The 13,686-nt window shown below is 40.8% G+C and overlaps 1 protein-coding gene across 2 annotated transcripts; it reads right to left on the reverse strand.

The window, feature by feature from the left end:
* Nucleotides 1-3,836: 3,836 nt before the first annotated feature.
* DNAJB9 (DnaJ heat shock protein family (Hsp40) member B9) lies at nt 3,837-13,677 on the reverse strand. 2 transcript variants are annotated; one of them, XM_030478931.1, is made up of 3 exons: nt 13,551-13,677; nt 9,517-9,744; nt 3,837-8,044 (listed from the first exon to the last, which is right to left on the reverse strand). In XM_030478931.1, the coding sequence occupies exons 2-3, from the start codon at nt 9,731-9,733 to the stop codon at nt 7,614-7,616; spliced, it is 648 nt and encodes a 215-aa protein (XP_030334791.1). In that variant the 5' UTR covers nt 9,734-9,744; nt 13,551-13,677; the 3' UTR covers nt 3,837-7,613. The 2 variants fall into 2 exon arrangements, with proteins under 2 accessions (XP_030334791.1, XP_030334790.1); XM_030478930.1 differs by lacking the exon at nt 13,551-13,677 and adding an exon at nt 10,175-10,540 and having other exon boundaries at nt 9,517-9,746.
* Between the last annotated feature and the right edge of the window lie 9 nt (nt 13,678-13,686).

Here is a 13,686-nt window from a genome sequence, read left to right on the forward strand (position 1 = left end):
GTTTTAAACTTCAAGGTCATCATGCAAAGCGCTGATAAGATGGAAATTCATTCTGACAGGTCAATTTTTAATTATTTTTTTTTCTAAAACACTTGTAGGTTAAATTTATATCAGCAGATTTTATGCAACATATCATCTGTCAGCACCTGTCTCTCTTTATGCAAGATTGGGTATCAATTTGTCCTTCCACAGACAGAATAGAAGCAGAAAACCCGTATAAAACCCCATGCTGTGCACTTGGCACATATGGGGAAATAGAGACAGGAGGAAATAAGGTTGCACTGAAATGGTTTGTACCATTCCAAAAAATGGCATTGGGTTGCAAAATCTGTTTCGTATGCAGGGTCTAAAATGAATTGACAGGGCCTTGCAAAGCACATAGAAACATAGTAACTATAGACATTGCCAAATGGGAAAAGCAGAACTGGAGCAGAGTAGAGGCCTGATACCAACAGGAGAAAAGGGAGGGAGTGTAAGAGGTGTGTAAGAAGAGGAGGAAACAATGCGTGTTTCTTGATTTTAATAACACGTCTACCAACAGCCAAAAGTTCTGCATTCAGCTGCTGGTGGAAGCAAGCTGTATGCATATATGCTCCACCTGCACAGGTAATGGTCTCATTTATTTGTGTACAAGTGATAACATCTGTATGCTGATCCCAGCAGCACACAAGCACTCCCCCTGCCCTGCCTCCCCACCTGTCTCCAAGTCTGAGCTATCAAAAGGTAGAAGAACCATCAGCCCAAGCATGTGTTAGCTTGTCTGACCAGCCTAAGACTCATATTATGTCAAAACAACGTTCATGTCAGCAATTTACATATTAAAGCAGAAAGACTGAATGACAGTAATTGTTTGGATTCAGTAAGGAATTTGGGTGGAAGAGAATCTTCCTCAGCTGGAAGTCTGAATGCTCAGCATTACAATCAGGGCATTTCAATGGGTTCCCCTACTTCAGCCAGGTGGAGTCTGGTGAGCACTGCCCCAGGACAGGCACTTCGGCTCCACTTTGAGTTCTCTTAAGCACCGCTATTGTTGCACAGCAGAAGAGAAATGCATGTTACTCCTGCCCTGCGGGCATGATATACAACTTTTCATCAGATCACTACCCAAAATCCTGCATATTCAAGGCTAAAAATCTTGCAACGGCCAGGTGTTAAAGCGAAATGGATTAAAGTCAAGTGGGACCCCTCATACAAGGCTCGCTTTCTCTTTCCTGTTTCATATTTAGCTCGTTCACTTCCGTGTCAGTGGGAGATGAATCACAGATGATGGCAGTATCATCACCAAGTAACCACTCAAAATGTATTCTCTCTCATGTCTAGATAAAATTCTAGTCACAAGTGGTGCCTAGCAAAAGGGTTTGATGTGAAACTGGAAACTGCACTTTCAGAAGACAGCAACACAGGCATAGGCCCAGGGTCAGCGGATTACTCAATATTCTGCGCTTCTGGAGCAGGCTGACCTCATCCACCCTCAGTAGCAGATGTTCCAGGCTCTGAAACAATACCCTACCCTCCACACCCCAGATCAGGCTAAAGACACTATCCTGCAGCTCATCTGTACTCCGCAGCACATCTGTAATATCCCTGAAATCACACCAGAACTCATATCTCTATACATTGTCTGCCCCACAGATCATATTATTAAAACCATGCTCTGTTTTTCATTGCAGGAAATTCATGTTTTGGCAGACAAACTACACCACCAGTGGTTATGTCACCTGGATCTTCCACAGTTCCTGGTCTTTCTCTGGAGCAAGCCCAAGTCACCACCACCACCACACGCTCCCTAGCCAGGTAGCCTTACCTGGAGAAAAGGGTCCCATGAATACCTCGCCTAGGTCTCGATCAGCAGTTGAAACAGAAACACTTATTTTCATCCTGACTACTTCCTGGAGAAATCCCAGGCTAGAGGTTGCCATCCTCATGCAGCAAGGGGTGCTGTGAGGCGTAAAAACCTGGTTGAACCATCACAACAGAGCAACCACTGCAAACATTACTTCCTCCAGTTCCTCTACAGTCAGCCTGTAACTGTCTCCGCTTGTGCTTCTGGCTTCCAGATGTATGCTACCCACAACTCTTCTGCTTAGGACTTGGAGTAGGCAGCTCTGAGGTCAGGCTTGCACTCCCACAGACACTGGCACCACTGATCAGGGTTACTGTCAGCACCCCTTCCTTGCTGCCTGTGGCTGGAGAACAGGCATCAGCAAAGGCAGGTCAGGCACCTCCCTCTTTCTGCTCATGGATACTTTTGAGAAGTGCCAGGTTTTTTGCCAGCCTTGAGAAATACACAACTCAGACCCTCAACAGATCTGCAGCACAGGTCAAAATAAATAAAAACCCCAGCCCTCACATCTTCCCCCCCAAAAAACCAACACAAAACCAAAACCTATGAGTATATATGTTGATATCAGGTGTACATTCATTCCTTGGTGGACTTTCCCAGAACAACTGCTTGGATAAGATGGTTCACCACCTCCAGCTATTGCCTCCAAGTCTCAGTAGAATACTGCAGCCGCCCCAAGGGACCTCAGCTCCACGACAGCACCTTTTGGTGTGACTGCAACCACAGTAGGAACAACATAAGCAGTAATATTCATTTCAATGTTACCGTAGCTCTTAAAATGAATGCTGTTGAATCAAACGCCACTGCTTAACAGATAACAAGCCCATATAAAAAGTCATTTTCCACTGTGCCTAAACTTTGGAGTACATTACTGCAAAACAGTTTCTGGTTTTTTTTTAAGCAAACTGGAATCAAGGATGAGTTGCAGCCTTAACCTAGGACTGATTCAGGCTCATGCTGGTAGTGACTGATATCACAACAGATAAGTGTCCTCTACAAAGCTGGTCTCTCTGTCTAGTCTCTGAAGCAGCAGGTGCCCATACTACAGAAAGCAGCTGCAGGACTGTGTGAATCACTGCCTCAGGGCAGACTGGTTGGGCCCAATCACATCAGCCACCAGAGCCAAATGATCCCCTGAACAGCATTTTATTCTGAACTGGGCCCCGTACACAGCACAGCCGAGGTATTCCACACATGACTTTTGGTTCAAGTCCAACAGACACCTCTGTGGTGAGTTTTCAATTTATAAATAATGAAAAAACTCAAACCACACACCTCAGCATAAAAATACAGCACAGATCTCCCATTGTCTCCAACACATTTAGTCCTCAAAAACCTGTTTTTTGCATTGTTAAATGGCAGGTTAGTCAAGGTTCCAGGGAAGACTGTTCTGATGAGAAATGGCCCAATGAGACATATGGAACCCCGAAACTTCCATACCCTTCAACTTCTAAGGGCTAGATCCAGAAAAAAAGAACATTCAAGCACGGTCTTGCAGTCAGCTTACAAGCCAACACAACAGCGTTCTAACCTCAGCTTCAGAACCTACACTCCAGCGGCAATCCAGGCCAGTTAGCACTGGCCATCCTGCTCTCCCGAATCTCAGCCGAGCAGTCAGAGCATAGGCAGAGACCCAGCAGCTGAAGGCTTTCAGTTCTCCCCGCCATTGCCTTGCAGAAAAACTACCTTTTGCACAGGTTCTTTTACCTGCTTGGCTTACAGGCGTAATGCCTGAACTGAATGAATGACTGAATGAACCCCTGAAAGAACCCGTTCCCAACATCCCTAAAAAAAAAAAAAAACCAAAAACCAGAAACAGGTAAAATTAAGCCAGCTTCTTTGAACCCTGCTCCCTTCTCCCTGCAAATCCCCTTAGCTCATTCAGGGAAGATGTAGTGGTCAAAATGTTCCACAAGACACAAGTGCCACATAACCCACCTGAATTTGGTTTCAATCTAGGTCTTGAAGGAAAAAAAATAAAAGAAAAAAGACATCACACACAAACAATTCTCACATTTAATGTAATGGCACCCTAATTACATTTACAGTACTTCATCTCCACTAGCTACTGTGTTTCAAAAGTATAATGGGAAAAAAACCAAACATGAAAAAGCACTGGGGTTTTTGGTAAAGTTTTAGAAACTCAACCATTTGGAGTTACATATGCATAAATGCCTTTCAACAAATGGCTAAGAATTGTATTTTTCACCCTCACACTACAAAAAATAATAGGTTTTCCTGGATCTTTTCACAAGATTTGGAGACCAAAGATGGCACTTAAGAAGCTTCATAAGTCAGGGGTGTCATAGGGTTATGTCAGGGCTTCCGCTGGAGAGCCTGCCATGAAGCAAACCCTATAAATAGGCGAAGAATGTGCAAGAGCTCTGAATAAGTGAGAAGCACAGCATGCTTTGCCAGCCTGTGCTCTGACGGCTGTGGAACTGAAGGCTGATGGCTGAGGAAAGCCTGCCTGAACTTATAGAATCATAGAATAGTTTGAGTTGGAAGGGACCTTCAAAGGTCATCTAGTCTAACACTCCTGGAATGAGCAGGGACATCTTCAACTAGATCAGGTTGCCCAGAATCACATCCAGCCTGGCCTTGAATGTCTCCAGGGATGGTGCATCCACCACCTCTCTGGGCAACCTATTCCAGTATTTTACCACGCTCACTGTAAAGAATTCTTATTTCATGTCCAACCTGAATCTCCCCTCTTAGTTTAAAACCATCATCGCTCATCCTACTAGCAACAGGCCCTGCTAAAAAGTCTGCTACCATCTTTCTTACAGGCCCCTTTTAAGAACTGAAAGGCCACAATAAGGTCTCCAGGCTGAACCACCCCAGCCTGTCCTGAGCCTGTCCTCATTAGAGAGGTACTCCATCCCTCTGGTAATTTTTCTGGCCCTTCTCCAGCTAAAGCCTGTTCAAAGCATACCCGTCATAGAAAGTCACACAGACAGCCACACACCAGACTGCGACACTAGCAACAGGCTCTCCCCTTTGGATTTTACCTTGGATCAACCATCAAAAGCAGCAGAAAGGTCACTTGGGGAAGCCATGGGAATAATATGAAGTATTTATTGGTTTACCTATGACAAGAAATTCAGAGAACTAATATGGAAGCAGATAAAAATAGACTAGGTAGAAGTCTTTTCAAGGTACTATCCACTAAAAAACTAGCAACCCTATTGTTTTACTATCAGTTTCATACTTTGACATCGAAGAATTATAGAAAACAAGTACACTTTGTATGAATAAAGTTTGGAACATCCTTAAAGAGGGGAAGCTAGCCTAGAAGCAGCAAAGGACCCTTGATTTTCAACTAAAAGCTGAGCCTGAAAGACAGTGAACTCATACAGTCACTTAAAAGACTTAAATTTTAGGAGTGGCTGTGTTTCCTACAATTTACAGTGCTCATTTTAGCTTTTATTCCTCTAATTAAGGATTACAGAACAGACTCAAGTTCATTAAGTGGAGAAAACTATGTCTGGAGAAGTCAGTGGGTTGGTTCTAGTAGGAATTTAAATATTCATTCTCTCATGCCTAAGAACTGCTTATTCTGCTGGTTTTTTTTTTTTTTTTCCCTTTAATTAAGAAAATGTTCACTAGATTAAGGCAGGCATTAATATTTTACGTTTGCATCCTACTTCTAGAGTTGCCTCCCACCTCTTACGTTCCAGCAGTCACCATCTCTAAAGGACATTCATTAATACTCTTATATTTAATACTAAAGGCCACATCCTTCCAGAGTTTTACCAGCATGAACAATTCTCCTCAAATGCATACAGAAATGTCCATGTAAAAACACTTGGTATTTGTGAAGGAAAGTAATTCAGAATACTAAGTTCTTAATTTGTTCACTTAGATGCCTATATGATAAGAATCAGGCAGATCATCTGATTCATGTACAGGACTGATGGAGTATGTTAAAGAAAAAAATGCAGAAATCTACATGAATTACAACTTTTGGTTGAATCATATATTAATTATACAGAAGAAACTAAAAATCTCTACTTACATCGAAAAAGGGTGGAAATAAACATGCTCACTCCAGCACTTTTCCCACTATAAGAATATTGCACATTCCGAAAACGTTGCACAAATTACTGGCTTTTTATAAAGACCATATGAGGTATTAGTCTGTTAATAAATAAAGAAGAACATGGAAAAGGAAAAGCACTTAATATAATGCAACAATCCATTCCAAGTATTTAGTGAATGAAAACTGAACAAGCAATACTACGTACCCCTGGGGGAAGGTTACTTAGCAAATAGGCAGCTTTCAATATTCATCTGAGAAGTGAAGAGTTAAATCTCTTTTGGTAAAGATTTTAAGAACTCAAAGCCTATTTAAAACACTGCTGTTTAAAATGCTCATTTTGCTCATGCAATCAATCTGAAAGGCAAATTCTTATTGCACAATTCTAAAGAGATGGTAGTATGTGGGTGACGACAATCTTATTAAGGGGAAGCAATTTACGATAGTAAGCCTGTACTAGCTAAGAAATAAAACAGAACTTTTGGATTGACATTGGTTAAAATATTCAGAGGTTTTGTTGTTTGTTTTCTTTTTTAGTTTTAAATAGTTTAGACTGGTTATTCATCTCCATGGTGCTGAAACTGACGCACATTTAGTAGTGTCCCTATTAGCAGACTGCAGCACCATAAGACGTTAGGTAAGTACAATTAGAATTTTCACTTTTACTTTGTGTTCATGCTAAGAATTTACCTTTCAAATCACAGTGCTGAAAAATTCCTACTGACAGGTAATAAATCTGTCAATCTGAACACAATCTATTTTTTATTTAGACGCTTCCAGAAACACGAGAAATCTGTAGGCAAGCTTATCTTGTTTAAGTTCACGAAATCATGGAGGAGTATTTAAGTTCAATAAACTCAGCTACGGAAACTACATTGCACACATGGTAATGTAATAAGCATAAAACAAAGAGTGTTTTCGCTGCGCTCTTCCAAACCTGTTAGAGAGATATTTGTATGTTGGAAGGAAAGAAAAAAAAAAAAAAAAAGCCTTGTGTGCACATAAGCTTACATACATGAATATCCCTTAAATAAGTTTGGGGTTATTCAAATCCTAAGATCTTTCAGGCCAATGAAAGGCTATTTGGAAATAAAAGTTAATTCCTACATCACTCTCCTAGGTGAAGCACAATCTTAACATATTCTCTCTCTTGTTATTTTCCAACTTCAAAAAGTATTTTTTTCGTTAACACATTTGCAACGCTGGACAGAGTAGCAAAGACCCAGGTAAGTCATATTTCTGCTGCTATTTTGTGTAAATTATCTAACTTGCACAGTAAGTCCTTATCAGGTAAAAATGGCAAGTGCAAACTTGGAAAGATGTGATAAAAAAAAAAAGCAGCACTTCAAAATTAAAGTATCTGTTCTGCTGCAATCCATGCACCAGTAACTTAAACAGTCCTGAACTGGCATATATGAAAAAATTATATTACATTTCTGAAATTAAAAATACATATCTTGTGTTGAAGTTCAAAGTTACAGAAAGTATTTACTAAACTGAAATCCATAGAATTTTCTCTCCCATGAGATTATTTCTCTCCCATTCCAATCAGTTACTGAGACATTTACTTCCCAAATGCATGTTGTTTCTATTCTGAAGATTAGTTTCATCTACAATTTCTTTATAGCAGTTGTTTTTTAGAACAAACAGTTAAGATTTTTTTTCCATGTTAGCACAAAATTAAGAAAGATCATGAAGATGTTGAAAGAAGAGATGAAAAGAAAGGAAACACTATTGTCCTGAACAGTCTGTGTACGTGGTCACCATGTTTCCTCGTCTCTGAGTGACAGTCCTGCAGTGCTTGCTGGATCCGTGAAACCTGGAATCAGTTCGGACCGCGTGGCGGTGTGCATTTTCAAAGTCACTAAATGAAAACATTTTTTCCATGTTCTCAAACACATCATCAAACAGTCCACCTCCAAAGGAGAACTCTTGGAAAGAACGTCTTTGCCGATTGTGAGCTTCCCGATGACTTTGGAAGTGATTTTCAAAGTGCTTTTTTGACCGTGAGTTTTGACTAAAGAGGTCAAAGTCTTTGAACAGATCGTCAAAGTTGAAATTAAATGACTGACGGAATGGGCTTCCATTATTCCCTTGTCCTCCATGACGGCCAAACTGATCATATTCTCTTCGTTTATTCTCATCTGATAATGTTTCATATGCTATTTCCATAAAAACAAAAACAACAAAAAAAAAAAAAAAAAAAAGAGGTTTATTTACATTCCCAATTAAAAAAAAAAGAAAAAAAGACTGAAGGAGAGAGGAGGATGAGTTAAGAGCTCTACCCAACAAACGCCTGCTGCATTCCTACCACAGAAACACACTGCAGTGTCTGCAAAACTACTTGCCAGCCAGGAAGTTTTAGCTACACTGTAGTTACAACTAACCAACAAGATAAACATCAAGGAGATAAAGGGAATTAATTTCCCCTATGTCCAAATTCTCACATTTTCAAAGTTCAACAATAAGTTTGTGATTAGATATACCTGAAACAGAACCAGGTTTCCAACCGATCTTTGGTCCAAAACTACAGCTATTGGTGTTCCATGGCAGAAACTGACAGGTAATATATCCATTCTGATAACATTAAGTATTTCAAATGCTCCCATTTTCTTATGTCGAAGGCTTGCAGTTACTCTATATATTTCAACAGTTACGTAAGAGTTCCCGGTTCCTCCTGTAATAGGTGCTAAAAGCTGCAGCAAATAACAAGACTGTTCCTCCCCTTTATCTTTCAAATAAGAGCTCTTCCAAAAGAACTCTTCTGCAGGCAAGACAGTAAAACCCAAAAAACTCTTATTAGCTTAGTCAGGAGTACTACATACACAGATGTATGTTATGAGAGAGTCTATGGGGAGCAGAAATGGGAACTTATCTCTCAGCAAGTCTTTTTCTAGTCTTGATTATTCGCTTCCACCATTGCATTTTATCACAGAACACTTACAAACGGTGTATTCCTAGGATCACAGGATAATTCAGGTTGGAAGTGACCTCAGAAGGTCTTGTCTCCAACCACTTGTTCAAAGTAAGGTCATTTATGAGATCAGACTTGGTTACTCAGGGCTTTAGCCACCTATGCCTGAAAAACCTCCAAGGCCAGAGACTACACAACCTCTCTAAGTAACCTGTTCCAACGCTGGCCTATCTTCAAGGTGAAAAAGTTTTTGCTTATAACCACTCTGAACCTCTTGCACCTGTTGTCTCTTGTGCTCCCACCATGAACTACTGAAGCACTCTGCTGCGTTTTTAAAAATAATCTCCCCATAGTTACTGGAAGGTTGCTACTAGGTCCCCCTGAAGCCCTAGCAATCCTGAGCTGGATCTTACTAGGCAGATCAAAAGACAAGAATTAACCTCCTAGAGCTACAGCTGTCCTACCACCAAGTAATTTTTGTGACTAGACACATAAGCCAAACAGCCTAAAAAACAGAAACAAATAAGCTGTGTAAAAGGCCTGCCTATGTGCAAAGTCACAGAAACAAATCAGATACCGATACTGGACGTTTGACAGCACAGAAGTAGAATTCAGAAAAACAACACTTTTTACCTCTTATTCAGCAAACCCAGAGTATATGTAAGTTACCACATTTGCTCACAGATGAAAGCTATTAAGACTAAGGTTAGCATATATTACCTTCAGCAATTTCTCTAAATTTTGCTTCTGCACCAGGACTCTTATTTTTGTCTGGGTGGTATTTCATAGCCAGCTTGTGAAACGCCTTCTTGATCTGGCGGTCAGATGCAGTTTTTGGAACTCCTAAGATATCATAATAGCTCTCTGTAGCCAGTATTAATTCAGTTATCATCAAAATGCAGAGAGCAAACGTGAAGACAGACTGCGTAGTGGCCATTTCTCTAGTTCCTAGAAAGAAAAAGAAAAATACTTGAAGAGCTAGTTAATTCACATTCCACAATAATTTAAAGGTGCAACTATAAGCTGGGAGAAGAAGACCTGCATGCTCCATGAGTCAGTGACAGACAGGTAAGCATGTTGTTTCACACCTGTCAACCTCCATTCCCCTGGTTTCATAATCACAGACTATGTAAATGAAAATACTGTAAATTCACATTTCACATGCATCGCAAGCACACTTCAGCGTTCACCTTTGTTTTACACCTATCCTTAAGTGTACATTCTCCCACAGAACTGTTAAAGTAAATACGCAATATGTTTCACTGTATCAAACAGTTCATACTCGAATCCCTGAACTAGCTTTAAACTATTCCTGAGATTTCAGGACCATAAACACAGCAGCTCCACCTAAATTAAGCCCAAACTGTAAAAAAACACTCAGTACTGGAAGACCAATTCACTAATTATCTTGTGCAACAATAAGAACCTGAAAACACAAGTAGCTTAGAGATCAACAGTGAGGTGTGGGAAGACAAGACTATCAAGACACTCATGCTCAGCTTCAGAAGGTCATTTAAATAACCTAAGGTGAACGTGATAAAGAATAAAGCACCCACATAGAGTACAGAGGTCAGTCAAGTAGGCACATTTTCCTTTAGTTTAGAATGGGCTGGGCTTAGCTTACTTGCATATTGGATTATACTATAAATAAAAACACCTACCATTTCTTTGATACCACAGAATTCATCTGATAAATACCACTGCACATAAAGGTTTACATATTACACTCCCAATGACTGAACTGAACTAAAAAAAAAAAGAAAAAAAGTCTTCTAGACAAGGCAAGCAGCTTCAACAGTAAGTAAAAGTTGTCGCTATTTTCTTCAGCAATGTATTTGGCAAAAAAGTTACATTTTGAAACAAACTTAGGGAAAAAGCTGTGGTATAAATAAGGCATAAGAAAAATCAGTTCCACATAGCCAAATGATCTTTCATGACTTTTATGAAGGACAGGGTGAGCTCTTCCTATCAGAAGAAAAGATCAAATTATTTTCCAAGGCCTGTGCATCTCACATTTAAAACACAGAGCATAGAAAGACAGAATGCTGGCTGTCTCCTGGCCAGCAGGATATGTGACGGGGCCCTGAACATACCAGAAGTAACACGTCTCCCTCCCCAGATTACACCAATTGGGGTGTACCGCAAATACAAACCAAAGAGATGAATGGCATTACTTTCCTTAAAGTTGAATAAACTAACCTTACAGTCCGAATACCACTGAAGTCAGAATACTTCTAGATGGTGTGTTGCCCAAACATTTATCAGCCAGAGTTCAAACCCTTTGAATATCAGGTACATAAGACAATTAAACCTTTAATAGAAAGTCCATACTCTCTAAAGTAAATTAACACCAAAGTGCTAAAAGTGGAAAAAAATACCGTTTCTAATAGGTAAGTCAGGGGTCTAAAACAAACGTTGTTAGGCAAGAGCAAAAAGCTCGTAAGATTAATGTACCCATGCCCTCCTAAGCATTTATTTGGCTAGCAGCCTGCATGGTATCAAGTGTTAAGGAGCAGCAGTTGAAACAAATTGTATTTCAATCACTGTACTTCGATACCAAACAGACAGCTCTTTTCAATATTCTTCATGCATGATACCAGGCATATTTTTAGCACAAGCCTTTCCAAGGCTTTTCCACGTACCTTCTCTCACCACTTCACTAACCTGAAACTCTGTTACTTGGACACTAAGAACCATGTACGTTTACACCTTTGCTCACTTCTGGGGCTTTCTTCCTGTCTGTGCTTTATAGATATGGATTTATGCCTTCATCTCACATGTGAGATTTTTTTTTTATTTAACTTCATTTCCCCACACCTGCATCATGCTTGTATAATCACCTGCTGCATCCTCCTAAGGCTAACCTCCCTGCTTCTGCTATTAAACACTGAAAAGAGCTAAAAAGAGCAGTTCATGTCCATTATTGAGCCAAATCCTCTTTTACAACTCCCAAGAGCCTGAGGACATCAAGTCAGTGGTTTGAAATTTTTTGTTCTGCCTAACCTTCTCCACTTTTATTATTCTTGATAATTAATTACGTCTAAGTTTTCCCTTTCCTGCGGTTTTACATTAGGATTTCTGTAATGTAGTTCTATGATATACTGCCCCTACTTTTATCTGGATTTCTAAAGCATATTAAAAAAACCCAATCAGTACTTAAGTTTCACTGGTTTGTTGTTTGGTTTTGGGTTTTTTTAAATAACATAAACAGATGTAACGCTGCCCTTGAACAACTCAATAAAATTCAAACACAAGAATAAAAGGAAGAGTAAACGAAAATCAAAACCAAATAAAACTCCAACATAAGGAGCATTTTTTTTTTTAACTTATAAGGGTACCAGAAACACATAATAAGACACTATAATCAATTATTCAATTTACTTTTTAGAAAATAAGTATTCCATATGCTGTCAGCATCTTAGCATTGCTATTGTTAATTAACATGCTAAATGCCTAACCTCTGCCCCACCTCCACTATTTTCGCAACTTCTTTCAAAATAAAGTCTCTTTTAAACACTTATTCTCTTTCTGTCAGTTTCTCAACAGAAAAGGGACAGTCAATGTTTAACTTCCCAGTATGCACAGTAGATGCTTAAAACACATTCCAGAATTCGTTAAGTTCTGTATAATTCTTGATATTAAGCTCATGCCACAACACAGTCTTTCCTAGCAATTATGAAGACCTCCATTTTATTTAGGTACATCTATCAATAGAGATTGACAGATTAACTACTTAACTCTTACTGTTACTCCTTACTGTTGGGTAAGGAGTTACAGATCTCAACTGCTATTCAGCTTGGTATAACAGGTATACCATCTAGCATTTATCAAAAGTACCACAGTTCTTCATCAGTTTTTCAACGTTATTAATAGCTACACGATGAAGTGATGTTTAATGATGATGTACCTGGAAGAAAATCTGTCACACATAGAAAATAAGGATTCACTTCCATATGGCAATGCAAATGCCCCATTCCACCCCTCTTTGAATGTAATTAACAAAGATCTTAGGTAAATGCTTATATTCATGAAGCCTTCCATACTCGGAAGACCCACAGAGTCACTACTGCTCTGATCACAGGAATTCCGATGCACTATCTAGTGGAACCCTGATATTACAATCATTTTTGCAAACAATTTATTGGTACTAAGAAAGTTACCAAAGTCTTCCACTGGTTCTCATATCACGACTAAACCCAATGAGTAAGCAAACCTCCGCGTACACAAAGTAAGCAAACCTTCGTGTACTCTTCCTACATGGAAGTCTGTCAAACATCGCGGCTTGTATTTTTCTCGGCCTCTCCTACACTGACCCGAAAGCAAAACTAGGAGAAGGCTCCCGAGTCTTGCTCTGGAGAACAGGGAAACGAAACGGGGCCTTCCCCGGCATCATCCTCCCCAGCCAGACCCTAAAGAACCCCAGTAGAGCCGAACCAAAAAGCGAGGCCGAGCCAGGGCTCGGCAGATGACACCAGCGACACTAAACGACGCCGTCCCACCTCCAAGCAGGCCAGGCTTGGGAAAGACCCCAGCAGATGGACCCATCGAGAAGTGAGAGCCCAGAGAGCAAATACATCCACCACACCAAGCCCCAGTGTCCCCAACTCCCCTCCCAAGCCACCCCGCCGCACCCCCACCTCTCCGGCCCCTCCGCGTCCGCCTTCCCTCCAGCATCCCCGTGCCTTCCCCAATCCCCCCCACAACGGCCGCCCCTGCCCCCGCCGGGGCAGGCCCGGTCCCGCCGCGCCGCTCACCTCAGACCCCGCTCGCCGCCGCCACAGAGGCCACTGCCCCTCAGCGCCCCACGCGCCGCTCCCGCCCAGTGTCCGCCAGCGCGCGCGCAGTCCTTCCCCCGCGCCCCAACAGCGATTCCTACACGAAGCGCTACGC

Source organism: Strigops habroptila, chromosome 3 (genome assembly GCF_004027225.2).
Source record: "Strigops habroptila isolate Jane chromosome 3, bStrHab1.2.pri, whole genome shotgun sequence".
NCBI classification, from domain to species: Eukaryota; Metazoa; Chordata; class Aves; order Psittaciformes; family Psittacidae; genus Strigops; species Strigops habroptila.

Excerpts from the sequence above, each read along its gene's own strand:
- DNAJB9 (XM_030478931.1), bottom strand. The coding sequence starts at position 9,733 with ATGGCCACTACGCAGTCTGTCTTCACGTTTGCTCTCTGCATTTTGATG. Across the intron at positions 8,045-9,516 it reads ATTTAGAGAAATTGCTGAAG|CATATGAAACATTATCAGAT; the intron begins GTAATATATGCT and ends TTATGGAAATAG.